Source organism: Nerophis ophidion, linkage group LG09 (assembly GCF_033978795.1).
Source record: "Nerophis ophidion isolate RoL-2023_Sa linkage group LG09, RoL_Noph_v1.0, whole genome shotgun sequence".
NCBI classification, from domain to species: domain Eukaryota; kingdom Metazoa; phylum Chordata; class Actinopteri; order Syngnathiformes; family Syngnathidae; genus Nerophis; species Nerophis ophidion.
This window is the reverse complement of record NC_084619.1, coordinates 3,415,870-3,442,136: the sequence shown is the minus strand read 5'-3', so window position 1 is coordinate 3,442,136 and position 26,267 is coordinate 3,415,870. Positions and strand designations below refer to the sequence as shown.

The following is a 26,267-nucleotide window of genomic DNA, read 5'->3' as shown; positions in this document are numbered from 1 at the left end:
AATGCAAGTCATCAGAATCAGGTAATACACCAACTTATATTCTTGTCTTCGTGAAAGAAAGACATCTATATGTGTTACACATGCTTGTATTATCATTAAACACATTTAACTTGTTTACAAAAATGTCTCTTTCATAAATAAATAAATATAAATGAGGTAGATCCCCTCGAGTTGGTCAATTGAAAAGTAGCTCGCCTGCAGAAAAAGTGTGGGCACCCCTGTGCTAGTCTTTTGTTTCATAGCCCAAGTTTTGTACCTCCATTGTGAGCGCTTTTTGTTTGTTCCTGTTTTTTAGTTTATTAGTGTTAAAATAAAGATGTCTTTACCTTCACGCCGTTTCCACTCCATTCGCTTTGCACCTCGGGAAAACAAACCAAGACCAAGTCCCAGCCTGACAGATATAAATAAATACATTACTTTACAGATAAACATATTGCACTTTTGCATGTGCATCCACGTTTATGGATGTATGTTAAGTTGTCTTTATATTCCAGCGAGTTCATCCGTTTTTGGGGGGAAATGAGGGGTGCGTTCAAGAGTCTTACGGCCTAAGGGAAGAAGCTTTTACAGAACCTCCAGGTTCTGCTACAGAGGCTGCGGAACCTCTTTCTAGAGTCCAGCAGTGAAAACAGTCCTAGGTGGGGGTGGAAAGAGTCTCTACATAAAACAAGTCATTTTAAAGAATTTAGGAAGACAACAACCTCCCTTAAATGTTTGCCATCTTTTAATCCTCATACAGTTGGTACAAAATGCGGCTGCTAGACTTTTGACAAGAACAAGAAAGTTTGATCACATTACGCCTGTACTGTATATACCTTTATAAACATATATACATACATATATACCTATACTGTATATACCTTTATATACATATATACATACATATATACCTATACTGTATATACCTTTATATACATATATACATACATATATACCTATACTGTATATACCTTTATATACATATATACATACATATATACCTATACTGTATATACCTTTATATACATATATACATACATATATACCAATACTGTATATACCTTTATATACATATATACATACATATATACCTATACTGTATATACCTTTATATACATACATACATACATATATACCTATACTGGCTCACCTGCACTGGCTTCCTGTGCACTTAAGATGTGACTTTAAGGTTTTACTACTTACGTATAAAATACTACACGGTCTAGCTCCATCCTATCTTGCCGATTGTATTGTACCATATGTCCCGGCAAGAAATCTGCCTTCAAAAGACTCCGGCTTATTAGTGATTCCCAAAGCCCAAAAAAAGTCTGCGGGCTATAGAGCGTTTTCCGTTCGGGCTCCAGTACTCTGGAATGCCCTCCCGGTAACAGTTCGAGATGCCACCTCAGTAGAAGCATTTAAGTCTCACCTTAAAACTCCTTTGTATACTCTAGCCTTTAAATAGACTCCCTTTTTAGACCAGTTGATCTGCCGTTTCTTTTCTTTTTCTTCTATGTCCCACTCTCCCGTGTGGAGGGGGTCCGGTCCGATCCGGTGGCCATGTACTGCTTGCCTGTGTATCGGCTGGGGACATCTCTGCGCTGCTGATCCGCCTCCGCTTGTGATGGTTTCCTGCTGGCTCCGCCGTGAACAGGACTCTCGCTGCTGTGTTGGATCCGTTTTGGACTGGACTCTCGCGACTGTGTTGGATCCATTGTGGATTGAACTCTCACAGTATCATGTTAGACCCGCTCGACATCCGTTGCTTTCCTCCTCTCCAAGGTTCTCATAGTCATCATTGTCACCGACGTCCCACTGGGTGTGAGTTTTCCTTGCCCTTATGTGGGCCTACCGAGGATGTCGTGGTGGTTTGTGCAGCCCTTTGAGACACTAGTGATTTAGGGCTATATAAGTAAACATTGATTGATTTATTGATAAGTTTCATCAGGCAGCGTGGTCACATTAGCAGTGTTGGCGCCGCAAATGTATTCCTACTTCCTCCCTGCCCCCTCGACGGCGTCCTTGTCGGCCAATGTTAAACAGGCGTATTGGATACGGCGGGCCGGGTCACGCGGGAGAAGGTCAGTGGCTGCTTTGTGTGCCTGAGTGGCTTTGCTTGCTGGCTCATCAGAATGCAAAGACGCACAGCCGAGTGCGGGAAAGAACATTTGGGCAGGAAAAGAGCACAAGGCTGTAAAAGTGATGCGACAAAACAACACCCAGACGGATCACCTGTCAACACCAAGTCGCCTTTGGACCGGGTTGGCCAACTTATGAGAGAGTTGGAGATAACTTTTAGGACTGAGTAAAACCATTTAGGTCGAGCCCTGTTTCGCTCTGTCATTACGGTTTTTCCTTGGATTTGTAACGTCTGCATGTCAATAGCAAACAGGAATTTGACTCAAGAGGTTCTAAGCGTACTCACACTCTCCGGAGAGAACAAGTGCCGGGAAGTCCTAAATATAGACACAGACTGGAAAGAGAAAAGCAAACATCATCCCAGAGCTCCTGTGTAGGGACTGTAATGATTACTTTGAACAAAGTCAGGCAGGGGAAAATCCTGAAATAATTGTATCTTGAATAAATGTGAATTACGGGGAAACTGCCAAACGCCCCAAAGTTTGTACAATTAGAACTTTCACCAAACTTTTCAAAAACATCAGAAAGTGAAACTCCCCCAGGGCTTTAAGGTGGGGTCGCATGTTAGCGGTGAAGGTTGTGATTCCAGGATGCAGGACATGGTAGGTTTCCGGGTAAAACAAGATTTATTCCGAGATTAATCAGACAAACAAAAGACTGCAAGGGCGAACAAGGAAGTGGCGAGCTCGCTGGACGAAAAATTTATACTTGCCAAGGGACGGCGTGGCGCAGTGGGAGAGTGGCCGTGCGCAACCCGAGGGTCCCTGGTTCAAATCCCACCTAGTACCAACCTCGTCACGTCCGTTGTGTCCTGAGCAAGACACTTCACCCTTGCTCCTGATGGGTGCTGGTTGGCGCCTTGCATGGCAGCTCCCTCCATCAGTGTGTGAATGTGTGTGTGAATGGGTAAATGTGGAAGTAGTGTCAAAGCGCTTTGAGTACCTTGAAGGTAGAAAAGCGCTATACAAGTACAACCCATTTATTTATTTATAACCTTGAGACCTCCAATTTCGGGAGGTGGGGGGCGTTGTTGGGGGCGGGGCTTGGTTGGGGGCGTGTTTAAGAGGGGAGGAGTATATTTACAGGCATCCATCCACCCATTTTCTACCGTGCCGCTTATTCCCTTTGGGGTCGCGGGGGGCGCTGGTGCCTATCTCAACTACAATCGGGCAGAAGGCGGGGTACACACTGGACAAGTCGCCACCTCATTGCAGTATGTGTAGAAATCTTTATTTATAATTGAATCACTTGTTTATTTTTCAACAAGTTTTTAGTTATTTTTATATCTTTTTTCCAAATAGTTCAAGAAAGACCACTACAAATGATCAATATTTTGCACTGTTATACAATTTAATAAATCAGAATATGATAACATAGTGCTTTACTTTACTTCTTTATTTTTTTTTTCCCCAACCAAAAATACTTTGCTCTGATTAGGGAGTACTTGATTAGGGGGTACATCTCTGAAAAAAGGTTGAGAACCACTGCTCTAAAAGCCGTAGATGTTATTGTCACATATGCATGCACAGTAGATGGCAGTATTGTCCTGTTTAAGAGCGTCACAACATTGCTGTTTACGGCAGACGAACTGCTGTACGGTAGACGAAAACGTGACTGCTGTTGTTGTGTGTTGTTGCCGCGCTGGGAGGACGTTAATGAGACTGCCTAACAATAAACCCACATAAGAAACCAAGAACTTGCCATCGATCATTCTACAGTTATAACGTCATTGGACAGGCACTCTGTGTATATGGTGGGAAAGCGGACGTGAAAACAGGCTGTTGACATGTCACTCGGGTCCGCATGAAGCTGGAGGGGTCGTGGCCTCCAGCTCCGCCTGAATTTCGGGAGATTTTCGAGAGAAAATTTGTCCCGGGAGGTTTTCGGGAGAGGCGCTGAATTTCGGGAGTCTCACGGAAAATCCGGGAGGGTTGGCAAGTATGGAAGAACTAGTCGTATGAAGAGCTTGCAGCGGCCTTGCAGAAGGAAGAGCTGGTGGCGCCCCCCACTGGTGAAAAAGCGAGCAGCGGCTTTGATTCCAGACGCTGTTTTTGTTTGAAAGGAGGATCTGTAGTAGAGCGGGTACGGGCACAGGAAGAGCTAGGGTCTTAGGCCCCTTCTAAACTAAGGTTATTCAGGATATTGAATGGACATGAGAAAGTAAACAATGTGATAAAGAACATTTTACAACAATTAATCTCGCGATCTAGATGTCTGGTCAGGACACTCTTTTGCCTTCAACTTCATTTTCCATTCTGCCTCCGTTTTTGGTGACTTTACATACTCGGACAAAGACGTTGAGTAATCGCTCGCCATACATGGCGGACAATAACTGACACAGTCCGCTTTGCCAGTCCAAATGCATTCGCTGTTTTCTGTAGTCTTCCCCCGTCGGCCAGGTAATTCAAAGCACATGCTACCTTTTTTTATCACATCCACGGGAGCACGCATTCTCGTTATCTCTCCTTCGACAAATGGACAAGGTTTTTCAGGAAGTAGAATCACAGCTGACCCAGACATTCAAAAGTTGTCTTGCCATTCCTCCGGCACAACACACTCTTTGACAAACATACCCCTAGGGGTGATGTTCAAAAACCGGTTCTCCCGATTGTTCGATAAGAAAGAAAACGATTCCATGGATTTTAATCCCTTTTTGAGAAACGGTTCCCGTTACTGAAGCCACTATAGTAAAGAAAAAGATTTAGTTCTTTATTTGAATCCCCGGGAACGAATCCAGGACATTTCCTGTGACACGTCGCAGGAAATGACATAGCTCAGTCATTCGGCGGCAGATACAGAAGCAGCAACAACAATGGACCGCAAAAAAACGCTCCAAGGCATGGCTTCACTTTACTATGAAATGTGACGAGGAACTGGCTATCTGCAATTATTGCCAGGCTTCGCTTTCCTGTAAGGGGCGCAGTACAACAAACATGTTGAAACATGTTCAGGCCGTACATAACCTGAAGGTTGGAGAAACGTGTTGTGCCTTCGACATATGCAGAAGCAGAGACAGAGATGACAAAGCACACCCCTCTTCCTCTGTTTTAACCTGCTGGGGGCACAGGTCTGGTGGCCATGGATGAAGTGCTGGCTGTCCAGAGTCGGTACCCGGGTTGGACAGCTCGCCTGTGCATCGGTTGTGGACATATGACCCGTCCCCGCTCGGGATGGTCTCCTGCTGGCACCACTATGGACTGGACTCTCCCTATTATGTTAGATCCACTATGGGACTGGACTCTCACTATTGTGTTGGATCCAGTATGGACTGGACTCTCACTATTATGTTAGATCCACTATGGGACTGGACTCTCACTATTGTGTTGGATCCAGTATGGACTGGACTCTCACTATTATGTTAGATCCACTATGGGACTGGACTCTCACTATTGTGTTAGATCCACTATGGACTGGACTCTCACACTATTATGTTAGATCCACTATGGACTGGACTCTCACTATTATGTTAGATCCTCTATGGGACTGGACTCTCACTATTGTGTTAGATCCAGTATGGACTGGACTCTCACTATTATGTTAGATCCACTATGGACTGGACTCTCCCTATTATGTTAGATTCACTATGGACTGGACTCTCACACTATTATGTTAGATCCACTATGGACTGGACTCTCCCTATTATGTTAGATTCACTATGGACTGGACTCTCACACTATTATGTTAGATCCACTATGGACTGGACTCTCCCTATTATGTTAGATTCACTATGGACTGGACTCTCCCTATTATGTTAGATCGACTATGGACTGGACTCTCACTATTGTGTTAGAGCCACTATGGCCTGGACTTTCACAATATTATGTTAGATCCACTATGGACTGGACTCTCACACTATTATGTTAGATCCACTATGGACTAGACTCTCCCTATTATGTTAGAGCCACTATGGACTGGACTCTCACTATTGTGTTAGAGCCACTATGGCCTGGACTTTCACAATATTATGTTAGACCCACTCAACGTCCATTGCACCGGTCTCCCCTAGAGGTGGGGGGTTACCCACATTTTCGGTCCTCTCCATCGTTTCTCGTAGTCATTTTCATCGACGTCCCACTGGGTTGTGAGTTCTTCCTTGCCCTTATGTGGGCGCTGATCGGCGGATGTCGTTGTGGCTTGTGCAGCCCTTTGAGACACTTGTGATTTAGGGCTATATAAATAAACATTGATTGATTGATTGGTGAGACACTAACGTTTACTGTTGCCGGTTAATTTCCATATCTGCTCACTTCAATCAATCAATCAATCAATGTTTATTTATATAGGCCCAAATCTCAAATGTCTCAAAGGACTGCACAAATCATTACGACTACAACATCCTCGGAAGAACCCACAAAAGGGCAAGGAAAACTCACACCCAGTGGGCAGGGAGAATTCACATCCAGTGGGACGCCAGTGACAATGCTGACTATGAGAAACCTTGGAGAGGACCTCAAATGTGGGCAACCCCTCCCCCCTCTAGGGGACGAAAGTAATGGATGTCGAGCGGGTCTAACATGATACTGTGAAAGTTCAATCCATAGTGGCTCCAACACAGCCGCGAGAGTTCAGTTCAAAGCGGATCCAAGACAGCAGCGAGAGTCCCGTCCACAGGAAACCATCCCAAGCGGAGGCGGATCAGCAGCGTAGAGATGTCCCCAACCGATACACAGGCGAGCGGTCCATCCTGGGTCCCGACGAGCAGTCCATCCTTGTAGCCTTCAGGCTGAAATAAAGTTACTTCTTATGTCAACCAGGACTGCAGTAATGTTAGCTCGACTAACTTTACCTAAGCATAGTCAGTGGCTAATGTTTAAATGTAGACACACAGAATATGGGGCAGCATGGCGTAGTGGGTAGAGCGGCCGTGCCAGAAACCTGAGGGTTGCAGGTTCGCTTCCCACCTATTGACATCCAAATCGCTGCCGTTGTGTCCTTGGGCAGGACACTTCACCCTTTACCCCGGTGCCGCTCACACTGGTGAATGAATGATGAATGAATGATTGGTGGTGGTCGGAGGGGCCGTTGGCGCAAACTGGCAGCCACGCTTCCGTCAGTCTACCCCAGGGCAGCTGTGGCTACAGATGTAGCTTACCACCACCAGGTCTGAATGAATGATGGGTTCCCACTTCTCTATGAGCGCTTTGAGTATCTAACAATAGAAAAGCGCGATATAAATCTAATCTATTATTATTATTGTTATTATATGTATCAAGTGTTAATATCGTGTATCGCGTTATGGCCTAAAAAATATTGAGATATTTAAAAAAAAAAAAAAGACCATATCGCCCAGCCCTAGTCTGATAACGGTATCTTGTCGCCTACACCACTCCAGAGTTTGCAGGTCTGTCTAGTAAACTAGTCCTTGCAAGATGTGAATTAAGATAATGTTAATGGTATCATATTTCATTTGATGACATTCATGACAGCCAGAGTGACCGAGACAGTGTTTGCTCTGTTTATTTGATGTTTTTCTTCAAAAATAAAACTGAGCTTTTGTTAAACCAAGTATTGTGTTTTTTTTTTTCTATATACAACAACCTATCTGGATTCCGTAAGAGAATAAGATAAGGAATCGGTTCGATAAGAAGATTCAATAATGGCATCGAAATCGATATTTTCTTAAAGGGGAACATTATCACCAAACCTATGTAAGCGTCAATATATACCTTGATGGTGCAGAAAAAAGACCATGTATTTTTTTAACCGATTTCCGAACTCTAAATGGGTGAATTTTGGCAAATTAAACGCCTTTCTGTTTATCGGTCTTTTAGCGATGACGTCAGAACGTGACGTCACCGAGGTAACACACCCGCCATTTTCATTTTCACATTACAAACACCGGGTCTCAGCTCTGTTATTTTCCGTTTTTTCGACTATTTTTTGGAACCTTGGAGACATCATGCTTTGGGAAACTGGACAGTCACTGTTGGTGGAGCTTCAACCTTAGCCTGTTATGGCTGACTAGCTGTTTTAGCCCTTGAAAAATAATCCACGCAGGGCGCCTAGACCCGTTGTCTGTGTGCACCCCCTGCTCCTCGTGCGTGGTGGCGTAACATCATCAGGCTCCGCCGAGCTTGGTGAGTCTTGTGGGCGTGACGAGGCTGCTGTGGCCAGACTTCGCCGTCTTTGGCGACAGGCATTCGGTCAAAACAAGTCCATTTAAGTCTCATCTTAAAACTCATCTGTATACTCTAGCCTTTAAATAGACCTCCTTTTTAGACCAGTTGATCTGCCGCTTCTTTTCTTTCTCCTATGTCCCCCCCTCCCTTGTGGAGGGGGTCCAATCCGATGACCATGGATGAAGTACTGACTGTCCAGAGTCGAGACCCAGGATGGACCGCTCGCCTGTATCGGTTGGGGACATCTCTACGCTGCTGATCCGCTTGAGATGGTTTCCTGTGGACGGGACTCTCACTGCTGTCTTGGAGCCACTATGGATTGAACTTTCACAGTATCATGTTAGACCCGCTCGACATCCATTGCTTTCGGTCCCCTAGAGGGGGGGGGGGGTTGCCCACATCTGAGGTCCTCTCCAAGGTTTCTCATAGTCAGCATTGTCGCTGGCGTCCCACTGGATGTGAATTCTCCCTGCCCACTGGGTGTGAGTTTTCCTTGCCTTTTTGTGGGTTCTTCCGAGGATGTTGTAGTCGTAATGATTTGTGCAGTCCTTTGAGACATTTGTGATTTGGGGCTATATAAATAAACATTGATTGATTGATTGATTGTGGATGGATGATTCTCCGGCCCCCAGCTCGAGTTCTTCCTATGAATCTTTTATCGCCTCCATTTCCTCATGCACCATCCTATTAAACTCCTCGGTTTATTCCTCCTCGCCCTAATGTGTCGTGAAATCCCATTGTAGTTTTGGTATGGACATTCTGTCAAGGTCAGGTCGCATGTTAGCTATGGAGGTCGTGGTCCAGGGAAAAGATTGGCGATAGTTTGCATGTAAGGTGTCATGCTTGGACTGTGGGTGTTTGTGCTTCCTCCATGCAAGGATGATGTGGGACGAATCAGGCATGAATGTAAGTACATTCTTATTTGTTACTAAAATACAAAAGGCAAAACAAAAAGCACGTTCGATGGCGGAGAATAATCTATGCTAAAACGTTGACGAAAACAGCACAATGGCATGGCTATCTATAAATGAACAAAAGATGCTAACAATAAACCAAAAAACAGCACTTAGGCGAAAGAATACATGGATCTTACGTGGCGTGGTCCAAATGTTTAGCAGTAGAAGCATTTAAGTCTCATCTTAAAACTCATCTGTATACTCTAGCCTTTAAATAGACCTCCTTTTTAGACCAGTTGATCTGCCGCTTCTTTTCTTTCTCCTATGTCCCCCCCTCCCTTGTGGAGGGGGTCCGGTCCGATGACCATGGATGAAGTACTGACTGTCCAGAGTCGAGACCCAGGATGGACCGCTCGTCGGGACCCAGGATGGACCGCTCGCCTGTATCGGTTGGGGACATCTCTACGCTGCTGATCCGCTTGAGATGGTTTCCTGTGGACGGGACTCTCACTGCTGTCTTGGAGCCACTATGGATTGAACTTTCACAGTATCATGTTAGACCCGCTCGACATCCATTGCTTTCGGTCCCCTAGAGGGGGGGGGTTGCCCACATCTGAGGTCCTCTCCAAGGTTTCTCATAGTCAGCATTGTCACTGGCGTCCCACTGGATGTGAATTCTCCCTGCCCACTGGGTGTGAGTTTTCCTTGCCCTTTTGTGGGTTCTTCCGAGGATGTTGTAGTCGTAATGGTTTGTACAGTCCTTTGAGACATTTGTGATTTGGGGCTATATAAATAAACATTGATTGATTGAGCAGCGTGGCAAGGCATGGAGGTTTGTGATAGAAATGAAGGCATGAAGCAGAATGCAAAAATCCCAGACTGATGGACAGAAAGAAAATGATTGAAGTAGTGGCTGTGATAATTAGGAACAGGTGCGTGACTGGGAGGGCGAGGTGAAAACTAATAGGTTGGCATGGAAACAAACAAAACCAGGAAGTGCAAAACGTGACTGATTGTCCAAAATCAAAACATAACATGACAAAACAAAACATGATCCATAGGTGTGACATAAGGGAGATTTATTCCGAAACTAAACAAACAAAAGACTAGTGCTGCTCGGCTGAGCACCGAAATGTAGAGATCCGTCCATCCATTTCCTACTGCTTGTCCCTTTTAGGGTCACAAGGGGGTGCTGGAGCCTATCTCAGCTGCATTCGGGTGGAATGCGGTGTACACCCTGGACAAGTCGCCACCTCATCACAGGACCAACACAGATAGACAGACAACATTCACACTCACATTCACACCAATTTAGTGTTGCCAATCAACCTATCCCCAGGTGCATGTTTTTGGCGGTGGGAGGAAGCCGGAGTACCCGCAGGGAACCCACGCAGTCACGGGGAGAACATGCAAACTCCACACAGAAATATCCCGAGCCTGGGTTTGAACTCAGGACTACTCAGGACCTTCGTATTGTGTGGAACATGCACTAAACAGTGCTGCCGAAATGTAGAGATGCTAGACCAAAATAAACAGAATGCTGGATGACAGCGACGACTAACCGTCTGCCAGCAGCAACAGCTGAACTAAAATAGTCTTGATTACCGTATTTATCGGACTATAAGGCGCACTTAAAATCCTGTCATTTTCTAAAAAATCGATAGTGCGCTTTCTAACCCGGTGCGCCTAGTGTGCGGAATAATTCTGGTTGTGCTTACCCACCTCGAAGCGATTATATTTGGTGCATGGTGTAATGATAAGTCTGAACAGTAGATAGTAGACACACATAAGAGATACGTGTAGACTACAATATGATGTCAGTAAACAACACCAAAACTATAAATGTTCCATTGAAAATAAAGAACATTACACACGGCACTAAAACATCTGTCAACATGTTTTAGTATGACTTTGAAGCCGCACCGCTTGATGGATTGTCGGCCTATTACGGCTACCGTAGTCAGAGATACAAGTATTGCTACGGTGTGTGTATAAGGACCGCAAAATGGCACCCATTAGTGGACATATTATTGCCGTTTTGTTTCACAATATTATGCAAAACCAACTTTTCTTACCTTCTGGTCCCTGCTGATGTGTATTTGAGATCTATATGAGTTCTGGAAATTTGCGCACGTCCGCCACTGTAGTCTATAAGCTTCTTCTTTTTCACTATCTTCTTGTTGTGAGACATTCATCCTCCGCTGTTGCCATTACTAATATAAAGTAGTGTACATTTATTACTTATATCTGTCAGTAGATTTGCTATGGAAGCGCTAAAAATCTTTTTTTTTTTTTTTTTTTTCCTTTCCCCCTTTGCCATGAAAAAGGGAGGTTTTTGTGGTTGGTGCACTAATTGTAAGTGTATATTTTGTTTTTTATGTTGATTTATTAAAAAAAAAAAATAAGAAAAAAAAAATATATATATATTTTTTTTAAATAAAAAATTCTTCTGCGGCCCGGTACCAATCGGGCCACGGCCCGGTGGTTGGGGACCACTGTATTAAACAATGTAACAAGGTTTTCCAAAATAAATCAACTCAAATTATGGAAAAAAATGCCAGCATGGCGCTGCCATATTTTTTTATCCAAGTCTCAAAGTGCATTATTTTTTTTTACATGCCTCAAAACAGCAGCTTGGAATTGAAAACATGAGGAGGTTGAGTTGGGCTCCCAGAAGAGTTAGTGCTGTAAGGGGTTCTGGGTATTTTTTTCTGTTGTGTTTATGTTGTGTTACGGTGCGGATGTTCTCCCGAAACGTGTTTGTCATTCTTGTTTGGTGTGGGTTCACAGTGTGGCGCATATTTGTAACAGTGTTAAAGTTGTTTATACGGCCACCCTCAGTGTGACCTGTATGGCTGTTGACCAAGTATGCCTTGCATTCACTTGTGTGTGTGTGAGTAACCGTGGATATCATATGACTGGGCCTGTATGCAAAGGCAGTGTCTTTAAGGTTTATTGACGCTCTGTTTTTCTCCCTACGGCCGTGTACACAGAGGCGTTTTAAAAAAGTCATAAATATTACTTTTTTTAAAACAGTTTCCGATAATTTTCGATATTACATTTTAAAGCATTTATTGGCCTGACGATATTATCGGGCATCTCTAATCGCAAGGCATTATTCTTTTCAGATGATAAAACTTCAAAACACCACAAGATGACCTTCAAAATAAACTTACTCTAGCCTTTAAATAGACTCCCTTTTTGGACCAGTTGATCTGCCGTTTCTTTTCTTTTTCTTCTATGTCCCACTCTCCCTTGTGGAAGGGGTCCGGTCCGATCTGGTGGCCATGTACTGCTTGCCTGTGTATCGGCTGGGGACATCTCTGCGCTGCTTATCCGTCTCCGCTTGGGATGGTTTCCTGCTGGCTCCGCTGTGAACGGGACTCTCGCTGCTGTGTTGGATCCGCTTTGGACTGGACTCTCGCGACTGTGTTGGATCCATTGTGGATTGAACTTTCACAGTATCATGTTAGACCCGCTCGACATCCATTGCTTTCCTCCTCTCTAAGGTTCTCATAGTCATTATTGTCACCGACGTCCCACTGGGTGTGAGTTTTCCTTGCCCTTATGTGGGCCTACCGAGGATGTGGTGGTGGTCTGTGCAGCCCTTTGAGACACTAGTGATTTAGGGCTATATAAGTAAACATTGATTGATTGAAATACTTATGTAATCACTACAATGAAAATAATAATAGATAATACTGTCATTTGAATCCATCTGTTCCAGGGCCATTGTGTAGGTTTGATACAGGTACAGGCATTCTGTACCATTCTGACCTCCTTACTGGTTATACTTGTGTAATGGTTACATTAACTTAATGACAAATTAGAATGGTGTACTGTGTTCCTTTTTTTAATTTTAGCTATAAGACACGCCATGGAACAATAAGAATAGACAATGCGTATCGGCTTTAACTGGCGACGAGGCGCAATCAATGTTACTTTTGCTCAGTCATCCCCATTGCAAACTGCGAGCTCAATACATCGTCGTCTATAGCTCGCCAGGGATCCGCTGACAAACTATATGTCATCCTTCTTACATTGTGTGCATATTTATGCCTGTTGTGACTACACTTGTAATAAACGTGTGCTGAATAATTCACAGCCACAGAGCAAGTAAGGCACGCATAACAAAGGATAGTGACCAGCAGGATGCTGCAAATAGACACGGAGTCTACCTCATTCTATGTATCTGTTGTCTCTTTTCTCTCCGCCTGGCAGTGTTGCTGTCACTGCCACCACCATGTGCTGTTTTCGGGTTTAGCGTCCTGGTTTGGATTAGAATTAAGTGTCCCCGCCCGGCAGCCTGGAGGTCTTAAAGCAACTCACTCTCTCCTTACCGTGACTCTGCTTTTCTCTCTCTGTTATAGAGAGCTGATTCTCTGTCCGTCTGGGCGGCAGCGCAATATCTCCTTTTCGTTTACTTAATATTTTCTTCTTTTTTTTTTGTGAGGTTTGATTGGATGAAGGATTAAAGCTCCCATTGCATAAATATACAGAAAAAAATATTATTTTGTTCTTACAATTTCTGTACTTTTTGGGTGCTATAGTGTGAAAATGTGCAGATATATATATATATATATATATATATATATATATATATATATATATATATATATATATATACTGTATGTGTATGAATATATATATATGTATATATGTATGAATTTATATATATGTATGTATATATATACTGTGTATATATATATATGTATATATATATATGTATGTATGTATGTATATATATATGTATGTATGTATGTATATATGTATGTATATATATATATATATATATATATATATATATATATATATATATCTCCATTTTCTACCGCTTCTTCCCTTTGGGGTCGCGGGTATATATACAGCATATATATATATATATATATATATATATATATGTGTGTGTGTGTATATATTTATGTAAATGTGTATATATAAATATTTATATATGTGTATATACAGTATGTATGTATTATATGTGTGTATATATAAATGTGTATATATTTGTAAATAGTAAAATCCATTTGTGTATATTTATATGTATATACATTTGTGTGTGTATATATATGTATATGTGTGTGTGTATATATAAATGTGTATATATTTGTAAATAGTAAAATCCATTTGTGTATATTTATATGTATATAAATGTGTGTGTGTGTGTATGTATATATATATATATCTATACATATATATATATACACAACTGCAGTGAGCAAACGCATCCAAAAGATGGCGTTATAGCAGAAATAAAAACACACCATTTCAGTGTCTTTGTCTGTGTAATATGAAAACTATTTGTTTAATACAAAACATTATGGCTGATAGCAAAGAAACATCTGTAAATTAGCCGCACCGTTTTATAAGCCGCACGGTTCAAAGCGTTGGAAAAAAGTAACGGCTTATAGTCCGTATAATACGGTATGTACTCTTGGAGATTCCATAACGGGTCAAAATTGGTATCTATCTTCAGTTTTTTCCAAATTTATGAAATATTTTGTTAAATACAGATGATTAACTATCACTAAATAGAAAAACTATTCTCTAATTTATATTTTGATTCATTTTTTTCATCTAACAGATGTCCTGTAGAATACACTGGTGATCATCCGTCCCTATGTTAGGGTTTAAAAGAAAAAGACGATATTTTTCCTTCATGATTGAGCTGCTGATTGAAGTCATGTACAGAACTGCATTATCAGCTTGTGTTTTGCTATATTTTTATTATTTTGTTTGTACTAGTCCGTCTGTTTACTTACTTTTTTTCATTTATGTACGGTGCGCTGCAAGCCTAATTCATTTCCAGGAACAAATATGTCTGTTTGGTGCAAATACAAAGCACTTTAATGTGTGTTCCAGTGATTCAACTTGTTGTGACAAAGCCACCACACATCGGGGAAAATAATGAGGTTCACTCCAACCAGAACACAACTCCCGGATAGATACTCTGAATCATTTTTGACATTTCTGCTATTTTCTGTCTCACTTTCTCTACTTTGTCCTCCCCCACTCCCTGCTTTGTTTCCCAAGGTGGCGGTGAAGATCATAGATAAAACCCAACTGAATCCTACCAGTCTACAGAAGGTGAGTTTTTATTAATTAGCCTATTAGCTACGTTAGCTTGTCCACATGTATATTTTTATTTCCCCCTGGGGATTAATCAAGTATTTCTGATTCTGGGTATTTCTGATTGGTATTAAAACACATTGACCCCAACTCTGGTAACTCCCAAGGCCATTTTGGCCAATTAAAAACTCGATGTAGAAAAGGAACCATAACAATGCCGAAGGGAAATGCTTGACTGATTGGCAAAGTGGATTTTACCAGAATGTCACACCTGTATATTGAGCAGTGGCAGGGACTAAAGTCGACCCTCGACCATGACCAATTGGCAAAGAAGTAAATAATGCCAATTTACCATGTACACACCAAATTTTGTTGGAGTATTTTATTAAAAGAGACATACCATAGTACCCCACTGGGTTCCAGTATCATTTTGAAAGCCCCTGAATTTGGGTTGCGGTATACCAGTGGTGGGCCGTCAGGGCCAACAAGGCCTAACACAACCACAAATCATGTTAATAATTAAAGATAAAAGTCATTTTTAATTGACTTTCCCAATATATCTAAAAATATTCATATTCTCTTCATGTCATATTATGTGCCTTCCAGTGCTGTTGTTTTTAGGCTAGAGTTTGTATCCAATCAGAATTCAGCTAGCTTATGTTGCCATGCTGTACGAAATCTGCCTTCAGAATCAAAAATGCGGGCGTTCGTACACTGTAAGTGAACGGGAACATAGAGTTGATAGATAATTGCCATAGCCAATCAGATCACGAGTTGTTGTCAGTAAGGCCTTCTAGCTGGCCTCACGTTGAACATGACATTTAGACTTAGACTTAGATTTAGACCAGGGGTCGGGAACCTTTTTGGTTGAGAGAGCCATGAAAGCCAAATATTTCAAAATGTATTTCCGTGAGAGTCGTATAATATTTTTTAAACACAGAATACAACTAAATGCGTGCATTTTTAAGTAAGACCTGTCATTTCTTTGTGATCATGTTCAGTTTAGTTATGTTCTGTTTTGTTTTTGACTCCATTGGTTCCTGTTTTTGCACACCCTGGTTTGCTTTTGTTTCCATGACTACCAATCAGTTCACCTGTTTTCACGACTCACACACATGATTCACTTGAACTCATGTTCCCGTTGTCAATCACCACATCACTATTTAAGCCTGCAGTTGCCAGGCAGTCACCTATGTTATCCATGCCGATGATCCATGCTCTTTCCCGGTCCAAGTAAGTTTTCCATGCCATAGTTTGTAAGTTTTATTTTATGTTCATAGTTCTCCCATTGTGCGAGTTTTAGCTTTCATAGCCAAGTTTTTAACCTCCACTGAGAGCGCCTTTTGTTTATACGCCTTTGTTTTTGTAATATTTTTGAGTTAAGATTAAAGAATTCATTACCTTCACGCCATGTCCGTTCCAATCGCTTTGCACCACGGGAAAACAAACCACACCATAGTCCAGGTCTTGACAAGACCAACATTTTTAGAGTATAATAAGTTTCTTATTCTTTTTAATAACATTGTTATTTTAAATTTAACCAATAATAAATTGTATACTTCTTACCTTGCAATAGAAAACGGATGGTTGGATTAAAATGCATGAGAATGTTTTATAATTTGAACGTTATTTTTAACACTGTGATTACCATCGTAATTATTAATTACTCATCGTGTTAAGCAATGTCAGTTAAGATTTATCTGAGAGCCAGATGCAGTCATCAAAAGAGCCACATCTGGCTCTAGAGCCATAGGTTCCCTACTCTTGATTGAGACAAACAAACAAAACTGAAATGATTCACAAGGGAAATTGTTCCACAATTATGGTCACAGGACATTTAAGCGTCCTGTGATTGGATACTCACTAGAAGCAAAGCCACACTCGGGACCGTTAGTGGATGGATTTGAGAACACATACAGTTGATAGACAGTTGCGATAGCCAACCAGATCACAAGTTGTTGACCGTAGGCCAGGGGTGTCAAAGTCAAATACAGAGTGGGCCAAAATTTTAAACTGAACAAAGCCGCGGGCCAAGGGTTGAACAAATGAACCTTTTAATTGGGACCCAAACAAGTTTTGCATTGAATATTGAACAAGCAAGGATTATATAACTTTAGTGACATGCACAATCCAGTTTCAAATAATAATAATAATAATTAAAAAATATCAATGGCATATCAAATAAAATTTAAATAAAAATTGAGTGCCTCTTTTCTATTTGCAGCCTTCTGAGGTAAATATCAAAATAAACTTTGTCCACAGGCTAATAATACATTTGAAAATAAAATAACAATAACGAATGAATCAAACATTCAAGCCTTGAAGTAACAAGAGAAAGTGCATTAATAAATTATTAATTATTGCTCAGTTTACTACACTTATTTGCTTGAACAATGAATATGGAACAAGCAATAATTATATAATTTAATAGTGGAAAATCCACATTCAAAAAACAAACGGAAAAAAATAAATGCCATCCATCCATCCATTTCCTACCGCTTATTCCCTTTCGGGGTCGCGGGGGGCGCTGGCGCCTATCTCAGCTACAATCGGGCGGAAGGCAGGGTACACCCTGGACAAGTCGCCACCTCATCACAGGGCCAACACAGATAGACAGACGACTATCACACTCACATTCACACACTAGGGACCATTTAGTGTTGCCAATCAACCTATCCCCAGGTGCATGTCTTTGGAAGTGGGAGGGGCCTATCCCCAGGTGCATGTCTTTGGAAGTGGGAGGAAGCCGGATGGTCAAATAAATACAATTTAAATAAAACATTTAATGCCTCTATTCAATTTGCAGCCTTCCGAGGTAAATATCAACATTACTTTTTTCCACAGGCTAAAAAAACCTTAAAATAAAATAACAATGAGATGGGTGGGGTTGGTGGTGGGGGGCGGGTTTTGTTGGTGCACGCTCCCAAGAAGGAAATTCATTTTTGGCAGACAATCACATTTTGGCACATCACCAGCGGTGAAATAGTTTGCCCGCCACTTGCACTTACCTATCTACATTTTTAGTTACCTACTCAGTGGCCTAGTGGTTAGAGCAGGGGTCCGGAACCTTTTTGGCTGAGAGAGCCAAAAAGCCAAATATTTTAAAATTTATTTTGGTAAGAGCCATATAATATTTTTTTTAACACTGAACACAACTAAACTCGTGCATTTTTAAGTAAGACCAACATTTCTAGAGTATAATAGGTCTCTTATTCTTTGTAATAACATTGTTATTCTGAAGCTAACTGTGGAGGGGGCGTGGCCTGCAGCAAACTGGGGTGTGCCAGGACCAGCCTCAAAATCAGCGACAGGTGCGTAGATAGCCCATCTGGGCTTTGTTATCTAATCACCTGTCGCTCTGTTATTAGCAGCAGCCAGGAGGAGAGACAGGGTTGGGGCTGGAGCCAGAGCGCGAGCGAGAACGAAAGAGAAAAATACAATTGCTGGAAAGCAACTGAGAGACTTATTGAAAAATAAAACAATATTGTAACCCTGAAACAGGCTCTCATGTCGGTGCTTGGTGGTCTGAAGAACCCCCAGGAGGACCAGCCCCACACTAACCAATAATAAATAAATTACTTCATACAATTAACGCAACTTCTTGAACAGGTGCGGTACAAAAAAACGGATGGATGGATTAAAAATGCACGAGAATGTTTTATATTTTGAACATTATTTTTAACACTGTAATGACAAGTGGAATTATTAATTACTTATCGTGTTAAGCAACGTCAGCTCAGATTTATCAGTCATCAAAAGAGCCACATCTGGCTCTAGCCCAGGGGTGGCCACACTTTTTCTGCAGGCGAGCTACTTTTCAATTGACCAACTCGAGGGGATCTACCTCATTTATATATATCATTTATATTTATTTATTTATTTATGAAAGAGACATTTTTGTAAAGTTAAATGTGTTTAATGATAATACAAGCATGTGTAACACATATAGATGTCTTTCTTTCACGAAGACAAGAATATAAGTTGGTGTATTACCTGATTCTGATGACTTGCATTGATTGGAATCAGACAGTAATGATGATAACGCCCACATTTTCAAATGGAGGAGAAAAAAAGTTGTCCTTTCTGTACAATACCACATGAAAGTGGTTGGTTTTTGGCATCTAATTCATCCAGCTTCCATACACGTTGCAAGAAAAACATTGGCGGCAAATTCCGTAGCTTACTTGATTGACATTCACGGCACCCGAGGGTCTTGTGAGATGACGCTGGCTGCTGCCAGTTCATTATTATGAAAAAATGACAGTGAGGAAGGCGAGAAACACTTTTTATTTCAACAGACTCTCGCGCCGTCCCTTCCGTCAAAACTCTAAAGGCCGACTGCACATTTCCTATCTTCACAATAAAAGCCCTGCTTCATGCTGCCTGCGCTAACAAAATAAGAGTCTCAGAAAGCTGGCGTGCACAAGTGATGTGCACGCCAGCTTTCTGAGGGATCGCTTGTGCACGCCAGTTTTCCGAGACTCTGTATTTAGTTAGCGCAGGCAGCATGAAGCAGGGCTTTTATTGTGAAGGTAGGAAATGTGCAGTCGGCCTTTAGAGTTTTGACGGAAGGTACGGCGCGAGAGTATGTTGAAATAAAAAGTGTTTCTGGCCTTCCTCTCGGTCATATTTTCATAATAATGATCTTGCAGCAGCCAGCGTCATCTCACAAGACCCTCCGGTACCGTGAATGTCATTTAAGTGACGTCTTGGTGAAGATTGATGATCACTCATTTTTAGGTCTATTTTTTTTAAAAGCCTGGCTGGAGATCGACTGACACACCCCCCGCGGTCGACTGGTAGCTCGCGATCGACGTAATGGGCACCCCTGCTCTAGAGTCATTGGTTCCCTACCCCTGGGTTAGAGTGTCCGCCCTGAGATCGGTAGGTTGTGAGTTCAAACCCCGGCCGAGTCATACCAAAGACTATAAAAATGGGACCCATTACCTCCCTGCTTGGCACTCAGCATCAAGGGTTGGAATTGGGGGTTGAATCACCAACAATCATTCCTGGGCGTGGCTGCCGCTGCTGCTCACTGCTCCCCTCACTTCCCAGGGTTTGAACAAGGGGATGGGTCAAATGCAGATGACAAATTTCACCACACCTAGTGTGTGTGTGGCAACCATTGGTACTGAGCGGTATAGCTCGGTTGGTAGAGCGACCGTGCCAGCAACTTGAGGGTTGCAGGTTCGATCCCCGCTTACACCATCCTAGTCACTGCCGTTGTGTCCTTGGGCAAGACACTTTACCCACCTGCTCCCAGTGCCACCCACAATGGTTTAGATGTAAAAATTAGATATTGGGTTTCACTATGTAAAGCGCTTTGAGTCACTTGAGAAAAAGCGCTATATAAATATAATTCACTTCACTTTTAACTTGACACGAATCAAACGACTACGAGTGGCTAATATGGCGTCGGATTGGTGCTACAAATTGTGCGGTCAAATATTTTTTTTTTTAATTTTTTCATGTTTCATTTGTTTTATACAATTATTTTCATTTTGACAGTACCCCGTAAGATAGGTTTTATTTATTTATTTATTTATTTATTTTATGCAAAGTAGTGTGCAAGTGTGTTTCTGTATAGTTTCTCCAGCTGTGTCCATGTGGTGACATAAATTACAGTATTTTGAGAAGTGAAGTCGGACTAAGTAGTACATCACTGAAGGCCTAGGTGAGATACAGACGAGATCCGATTATAAATAATATCAATTATTAGTAGAACTTTTAATACTATCGTGATAATACATGTTGATGCATACTCGCCGTGTCCCGCAGATTAGAGAGTGACAAACGAACGAACATGTCCTTAACCTCTTAAGGCCAAAGCTGTTTGTTTACATTATTTTTTATTTTTCTTTGCTATTTGGGCTTATTGGATTTTAGTGAATAAAAACTATTAATCATCTTTTTATATGATGTACTTAGTCCATCAGTACACAAACATGTACTTCATGTGTAGTAACATGCTAATTTTTATTTTTACACTTTTTTTTTTCCTAATTCCATTGTATGTTATACTCTTCTGACACCACCAGATGGCAGTATAAGTGTCCACACAAGTGGCCATAAGACCCCAATTCAATAGTGTACACAATTTTGTAAATAGGAGCTAAAAGGTGCTGTCCACGCATGTGGCCACCAAGCCTTTAGAGCAGGGGTAGGGAACCTATGGCTCTAGAGCCAGATGTGGCACTTTTGATGACTGCATCTGGCTCTCGGATAAATCTTAGCTGACATTGCTTAACGCGATAATTATGAATAATTTCGCTGGTAATCACAGTGCTAAAAATAACGTGCAAAGTACAAAACATTCTCATGCATTTAAATCCATCCATCCGTTTTTTACCGCACCTGTTCAAGAAGTCGCATTAATTTAATGGTAAGAAGTTTTTATGTCACGATGGGGGGGGTTTTGCAGCGGGGTCGTTCTCCCAGGAAGGCAGACGGACTACTCGGGACATGGCATTTAGGTAAAAACATGATTGAATTTTAACTAAAAAAATATACAAACAAAAATCGCTCACAGCGGAGGCACAACTTGGGCTAAAGAACAAAGCTAACGCATAAACAGACTAAGAACATAAATCAAACAAAACTTACTTGGCATGGCATGAAACAAGTCAGCACAGGGCGACTGACTGGCAAAGACGAGCTTAAATGCTGCCTCTGATTAGTGCTCGGGAAGCATTTTGTCCGCCAGAGACAGGTGGACAAAATGAGTAACCAAGGAAACCAGACAAGGGAGTGGAATAAAACAGGAACTTAAAGAGTCCAAACGACAAACAGAACATGGCCGAACAAAAACATGATCAACAGACATGACATTTGATTTATTATTGGTTAGCTTCAGAATAACAATGTTATTAAAAAGAATAAGAGACTTATTATACTCTAAAAATGTTGGTCTTACTCAAAAATGCACGCATTTAATTGTATTCAGTGTTAAAAAATATGATATGGCTCTCACGGAAATACATTTTGAAATATTTGGCTTTCATGGCTCTCTCAGCCAAAAAGGTTCCCGACCCCTGCTTTAGAGGTTATGGCAATCAATGCAGCATTCTCGCTAGCGAGCTATCAGCTTACGTCCCTCCACAGTGTAATTAATTCTAAGTCAGTAATCCTCGCCTCCGTGTCGGCAAATAAACTAAGTTTCTTGCAAGTATCGTCACCCTGTTGGAGGATATGCTATCCGCTAACTGCATGCTTGAGCCCTTCAGTTTAAACAAAGGTGGGCGCATGGAAAATATAGACAGTAACGATATCAAGTATAGTAACAGTATGTGGTCGATACTGCAGTGGTTAGGTCAATATTTTTTATTATCAAAATAATATTTTGTTGTTTTTGTTATTGCGTCCAGGATGAGTGGAATGTGTTGATGTTGGAATGGGCACAAAAGGACATTCAGGGCAAAAATCTAAATATATAAAACAGAACCAATAGTAAGGAATCATTTAAATGTTTAATTGATTATTGATAGTTACACTGCCATCTTTCGTCTGATTATAGTTGCGATCGGCTTCACGGTGGCAGAGGGGTTAGTGCGTCTGCCTCACAATACGAAGTTCCTGCAGTCCTGGGTTCAAATCCAGGCGCGGGATCTTTCTGTGTGGAGTTTGCATGTTCTCCCCGTGACTGCGTGGGTTTCCTCCGGGTACTCCGGCTTCCTCCCACTTCCAAAGACATGCACCTGGGGATAGGTTGATTGGCAACACTAAATGGTCCCTAGTGTGTGAATGTTGTCTGTCTATCTGTGTTGGCCCTGTGATGAGGTGGCGACTTGTCCAGGGTGTACCCCGCCTTCCGCCTGATTGGAGCTGAGATAGGCGCCAGCGACCCCAAAAGGGAATAGGCGGTAGAAAATGGATGGATGGATGGATAGTTGCGATCAAAAGTGTATCTTTCGTTGATCTCAAAACTTTAATGTTTCAGCAATAGTATGACAAATACTACCTCTTTAACTACTTGGTATTGGATCTACGCCCAAATTTGCAGTATAGAATAGAATATAATAGGAGCTTACTCCCGTTTTAGACCAGTTGATCTGCCGTTTCTTTTCTTTTTCTTCTATGTCCCACTCTCCCTTGTGGAGGGGGTCCGGTCCGATCCGGTGGCCATGTACTGCTCGCCTGTGTATCGGCTGGGGACATCTCTGCCTCCGCTTGGGATGGTTTCCTGGTGGCTCCGCTGTGAACGGGACTCTCGCTGCTGTGTTGGATCCGCTTTGGACTGGACTCTTGCGACTGTGTAGGATCCATTATGGATTGAACTTTCACAGTATCATGTTAGACCCGCTCGACATCCATTGCTTTCCTCCTCTCCAAGGTTCTCATAGTCATCATTGTCACCGACGTCCCACTGGGTGTGAGTTTTCCTTGCCCTTATGTGGGCCTACCGAGGATGTGGTAGTGGTTTGTGCAGCCCTTTGAGACACTAGTGATTTAGGGCTATATAAGTAAACATTGATTGATTGATTGATCTAAAACAATTATTTGGGAATGTTCCAGCGGGGGCCAGATTGAAAAGCTCAACGGGCCGCATGTGGCCCCAGGGCCTTAATTTGCCCAGGTCTAATCTATACTATCAATCAATCAATCAATCAATCAATGATTATTTATATAGCCCCAAATCACAAATGTCTCAAAGGACTGCACAAATCATTACGACTACAACATCCTCGGAAGAACCCACAAAAGGGCAAGGAAAACTCACACCCAGTGGGCAGGGAGAATTCACATCCAGTGGGACGCCAGTGACAATGCTGACTATGAGAAACCTTGGAGAGGACCTCAGATGTGGGCAACCCCCCCCCACCTAGGGGACCGAAAGCAATGGATGTGGAGCGGGTCTAACATGATACTGTGAAAGTTCAATCCATAGTGGCTCCAACACAGCCGCGAGAGTTCAGTTCAAGCGGATCCAAGACAGCAGCGAGAGTCCCGTCCACAGGAAACCATCTCAAGCGGAGGCGGATCAGCAGCGTAGAGATGTCCCCAACCGATACACAGGCGAGCGGTCCATCCTGGGTCTCGACTCTGGACAGCCAGTACTTCATCCATGGTCATCGGACCGGACCCCCTCCACAAGGGAGGGGGGGACATAGGAGAAGGAAAAGAAGCGGCAGATCAACTGGTCTAAAAAGGAGGTCTATTTAAAGGCTAGAGTAAGGTTAGTATACTAATATGTTCGTCAGTCAGACCACGTGGTCACAAAAAACACTGGCATCAGCGAGTGTGTGTGTGTGTGTGTGTGTGTGTCTGCGTGTGTGTGTGTGTGTGTGTGTGTGTGTGTGTGTGTGTGTGTGTGTGTGTGTGTGTGTGTGTGTGTGTGTTTGCGAGCCACCTGCTTTTGAGTTTGGCATCTAAAAATAATGCAGCTTGACTGACAAGGGCGCTTTATTCCTCACCACATCTATTATCACAGCTCATGGCGCAGGCTGCTCTGCTTTAATTCCAGTGTGTTGTAAATGATGAACAAATTGCTACGCGGCCGCCATAGGCCGGTATTAAAAGACCATTACACGAATCACATCCTGCGAAAACAGCAGTGTTAGTGCCTTGATGCGTCTCTTGGCTGGGCCGCTGCACACCATGTGAAGACAATATCTCATAGACGTGGAAGTGGCAATAAGTAACATCTGTTTTTTTTTTTTTTTATTCCTGGCTCCCCCTATAGTTGTAAATTGTGTTTTGAAAAAAAAAAAAAAAGTTTAAAGCCCTCCATCCATTTATTTCCTACTGCTTGTGCCTCTCAAGGTACACCCTGGACAAGTCGCCACCTCATCGCAGGGCCAACACAGATAGACAGACGATTGTTGTAAATTTACTAAGGCATCAGCAGTGGAAAATATGTCAGAACTGTTAGATTGCAAAAACAATGACCAGAAGCAAAATGTGAATGAAATGTAGGCAATATGGAGTGCAATACTTGGCTGCAACCAGCAGATCAATCAATCAATCAATCAATGTTTACTTATATAGCCCTAAATCACTAGTGTCTCAAAGGGCTGCACAAACCACTACGACATCCTCGGTAGGCCCACATAAGGGCAAGGAAAACTCACACCCAGTGGGACGTCGGTGACAATGATGACTATGAGAACCTTGGAGAGGAGGAAAGCAATGGATGTCGAGCGGGTCTAACATGATACTGTGAAAGTTCAATCCACAATGGATCCAACACAGTCGCAAGAGTCCAGTCCAAAGCGGATCCAACACAGCAGCGAGAGTCCCGTTCACAGCGGAGCCAGCAGGAAACCATCCCAAGCGGAGGCGGATCAGCAGCGCAGAGATGTCCCCAGCCGATACACAGGCGAGCAGTACATGGCCACCGGATCGGACCGGACCCCCTCCACAAGGGAGAGTGGGACATAGAAGAAAAAGAAAAGAAACGGCAGATCAACTGGTCTAAAAAGGGAGTCTATTTAAAGGCTAGAGTATACAAATGAGTTTTAAGGTGAGATTAAATGCTTCTACTGAGGTGGCATCTCGAACTGTTACCGGGAGGGCATTCCAGAGTACTGGAGCCCGAACGGAAATACAGATGGAGATGTGCTGTCTATTCTTTATCAACAAGATCATGATCAATTAAATGAATCGCAACTGGACTGTTTGGTTTGTCCTGGAAGACGTTTCGCCTCTTGGTCACATCAAGTCCAATATGATCAGTAAAAAACATGACCTCAGCTTTTTGTTTTTACAACATTTTTTAAATGATATTTGAAATAAAAATAGAAATGCAAATAATATATTTGTTGTCAAATGATAGTGAAGTGAATTATATTTATATAGCGCTTTTCTCTTACATAGTGACACCCAATATCTAAGTTACATTTAAACCAGTGTGGGTGGCACTGGGAGCAGGTGGGTAAAGTGTCTTGCCCAAGGACACAACGGCAGTGACTAGGATGGCGGAAGCGGGAATCGAACCTGCAACCCTCAAGTTGCTGGCACGGCCACTCTACCAACCGAGCTATGCCGCCCCATAATACATGTTAAAAATGAATAAAAGAGTCAAATTAAATACATACCAATAAAATATTTAAAGGTATACAATAAAATA

At 42.3% G+C, this 26,267-nt stretch overlaps 1 protein-coding gene across 4 annotated transcripts in view; it reads left to right on the top strand.

Annotated features, from left to right (window-relative positions):
• The window catches only part of mark1 (MAP/microtubule affinity-regulating kinase 1), a 188,724-nt gene that overhangs the window by 48,025 nt on the left and 114,432 nt on the right, over window positions 1-26,267 (top strand). For all 4 annotated transcript variants that reach the window (XM_061910065.1, XM_061910066.1, XM_061910067.1 and 1 more), the window contains exon 3: window positions 15,167-15,220. In XM_061910065.1, the coding sequence (XP_061766049.1) occupies window positions 15,167-15,220 (54 nt within the window). The remainder of the gene's footprint in view (window positions 1-15,166; window positions 15,221-26,267) is intronic.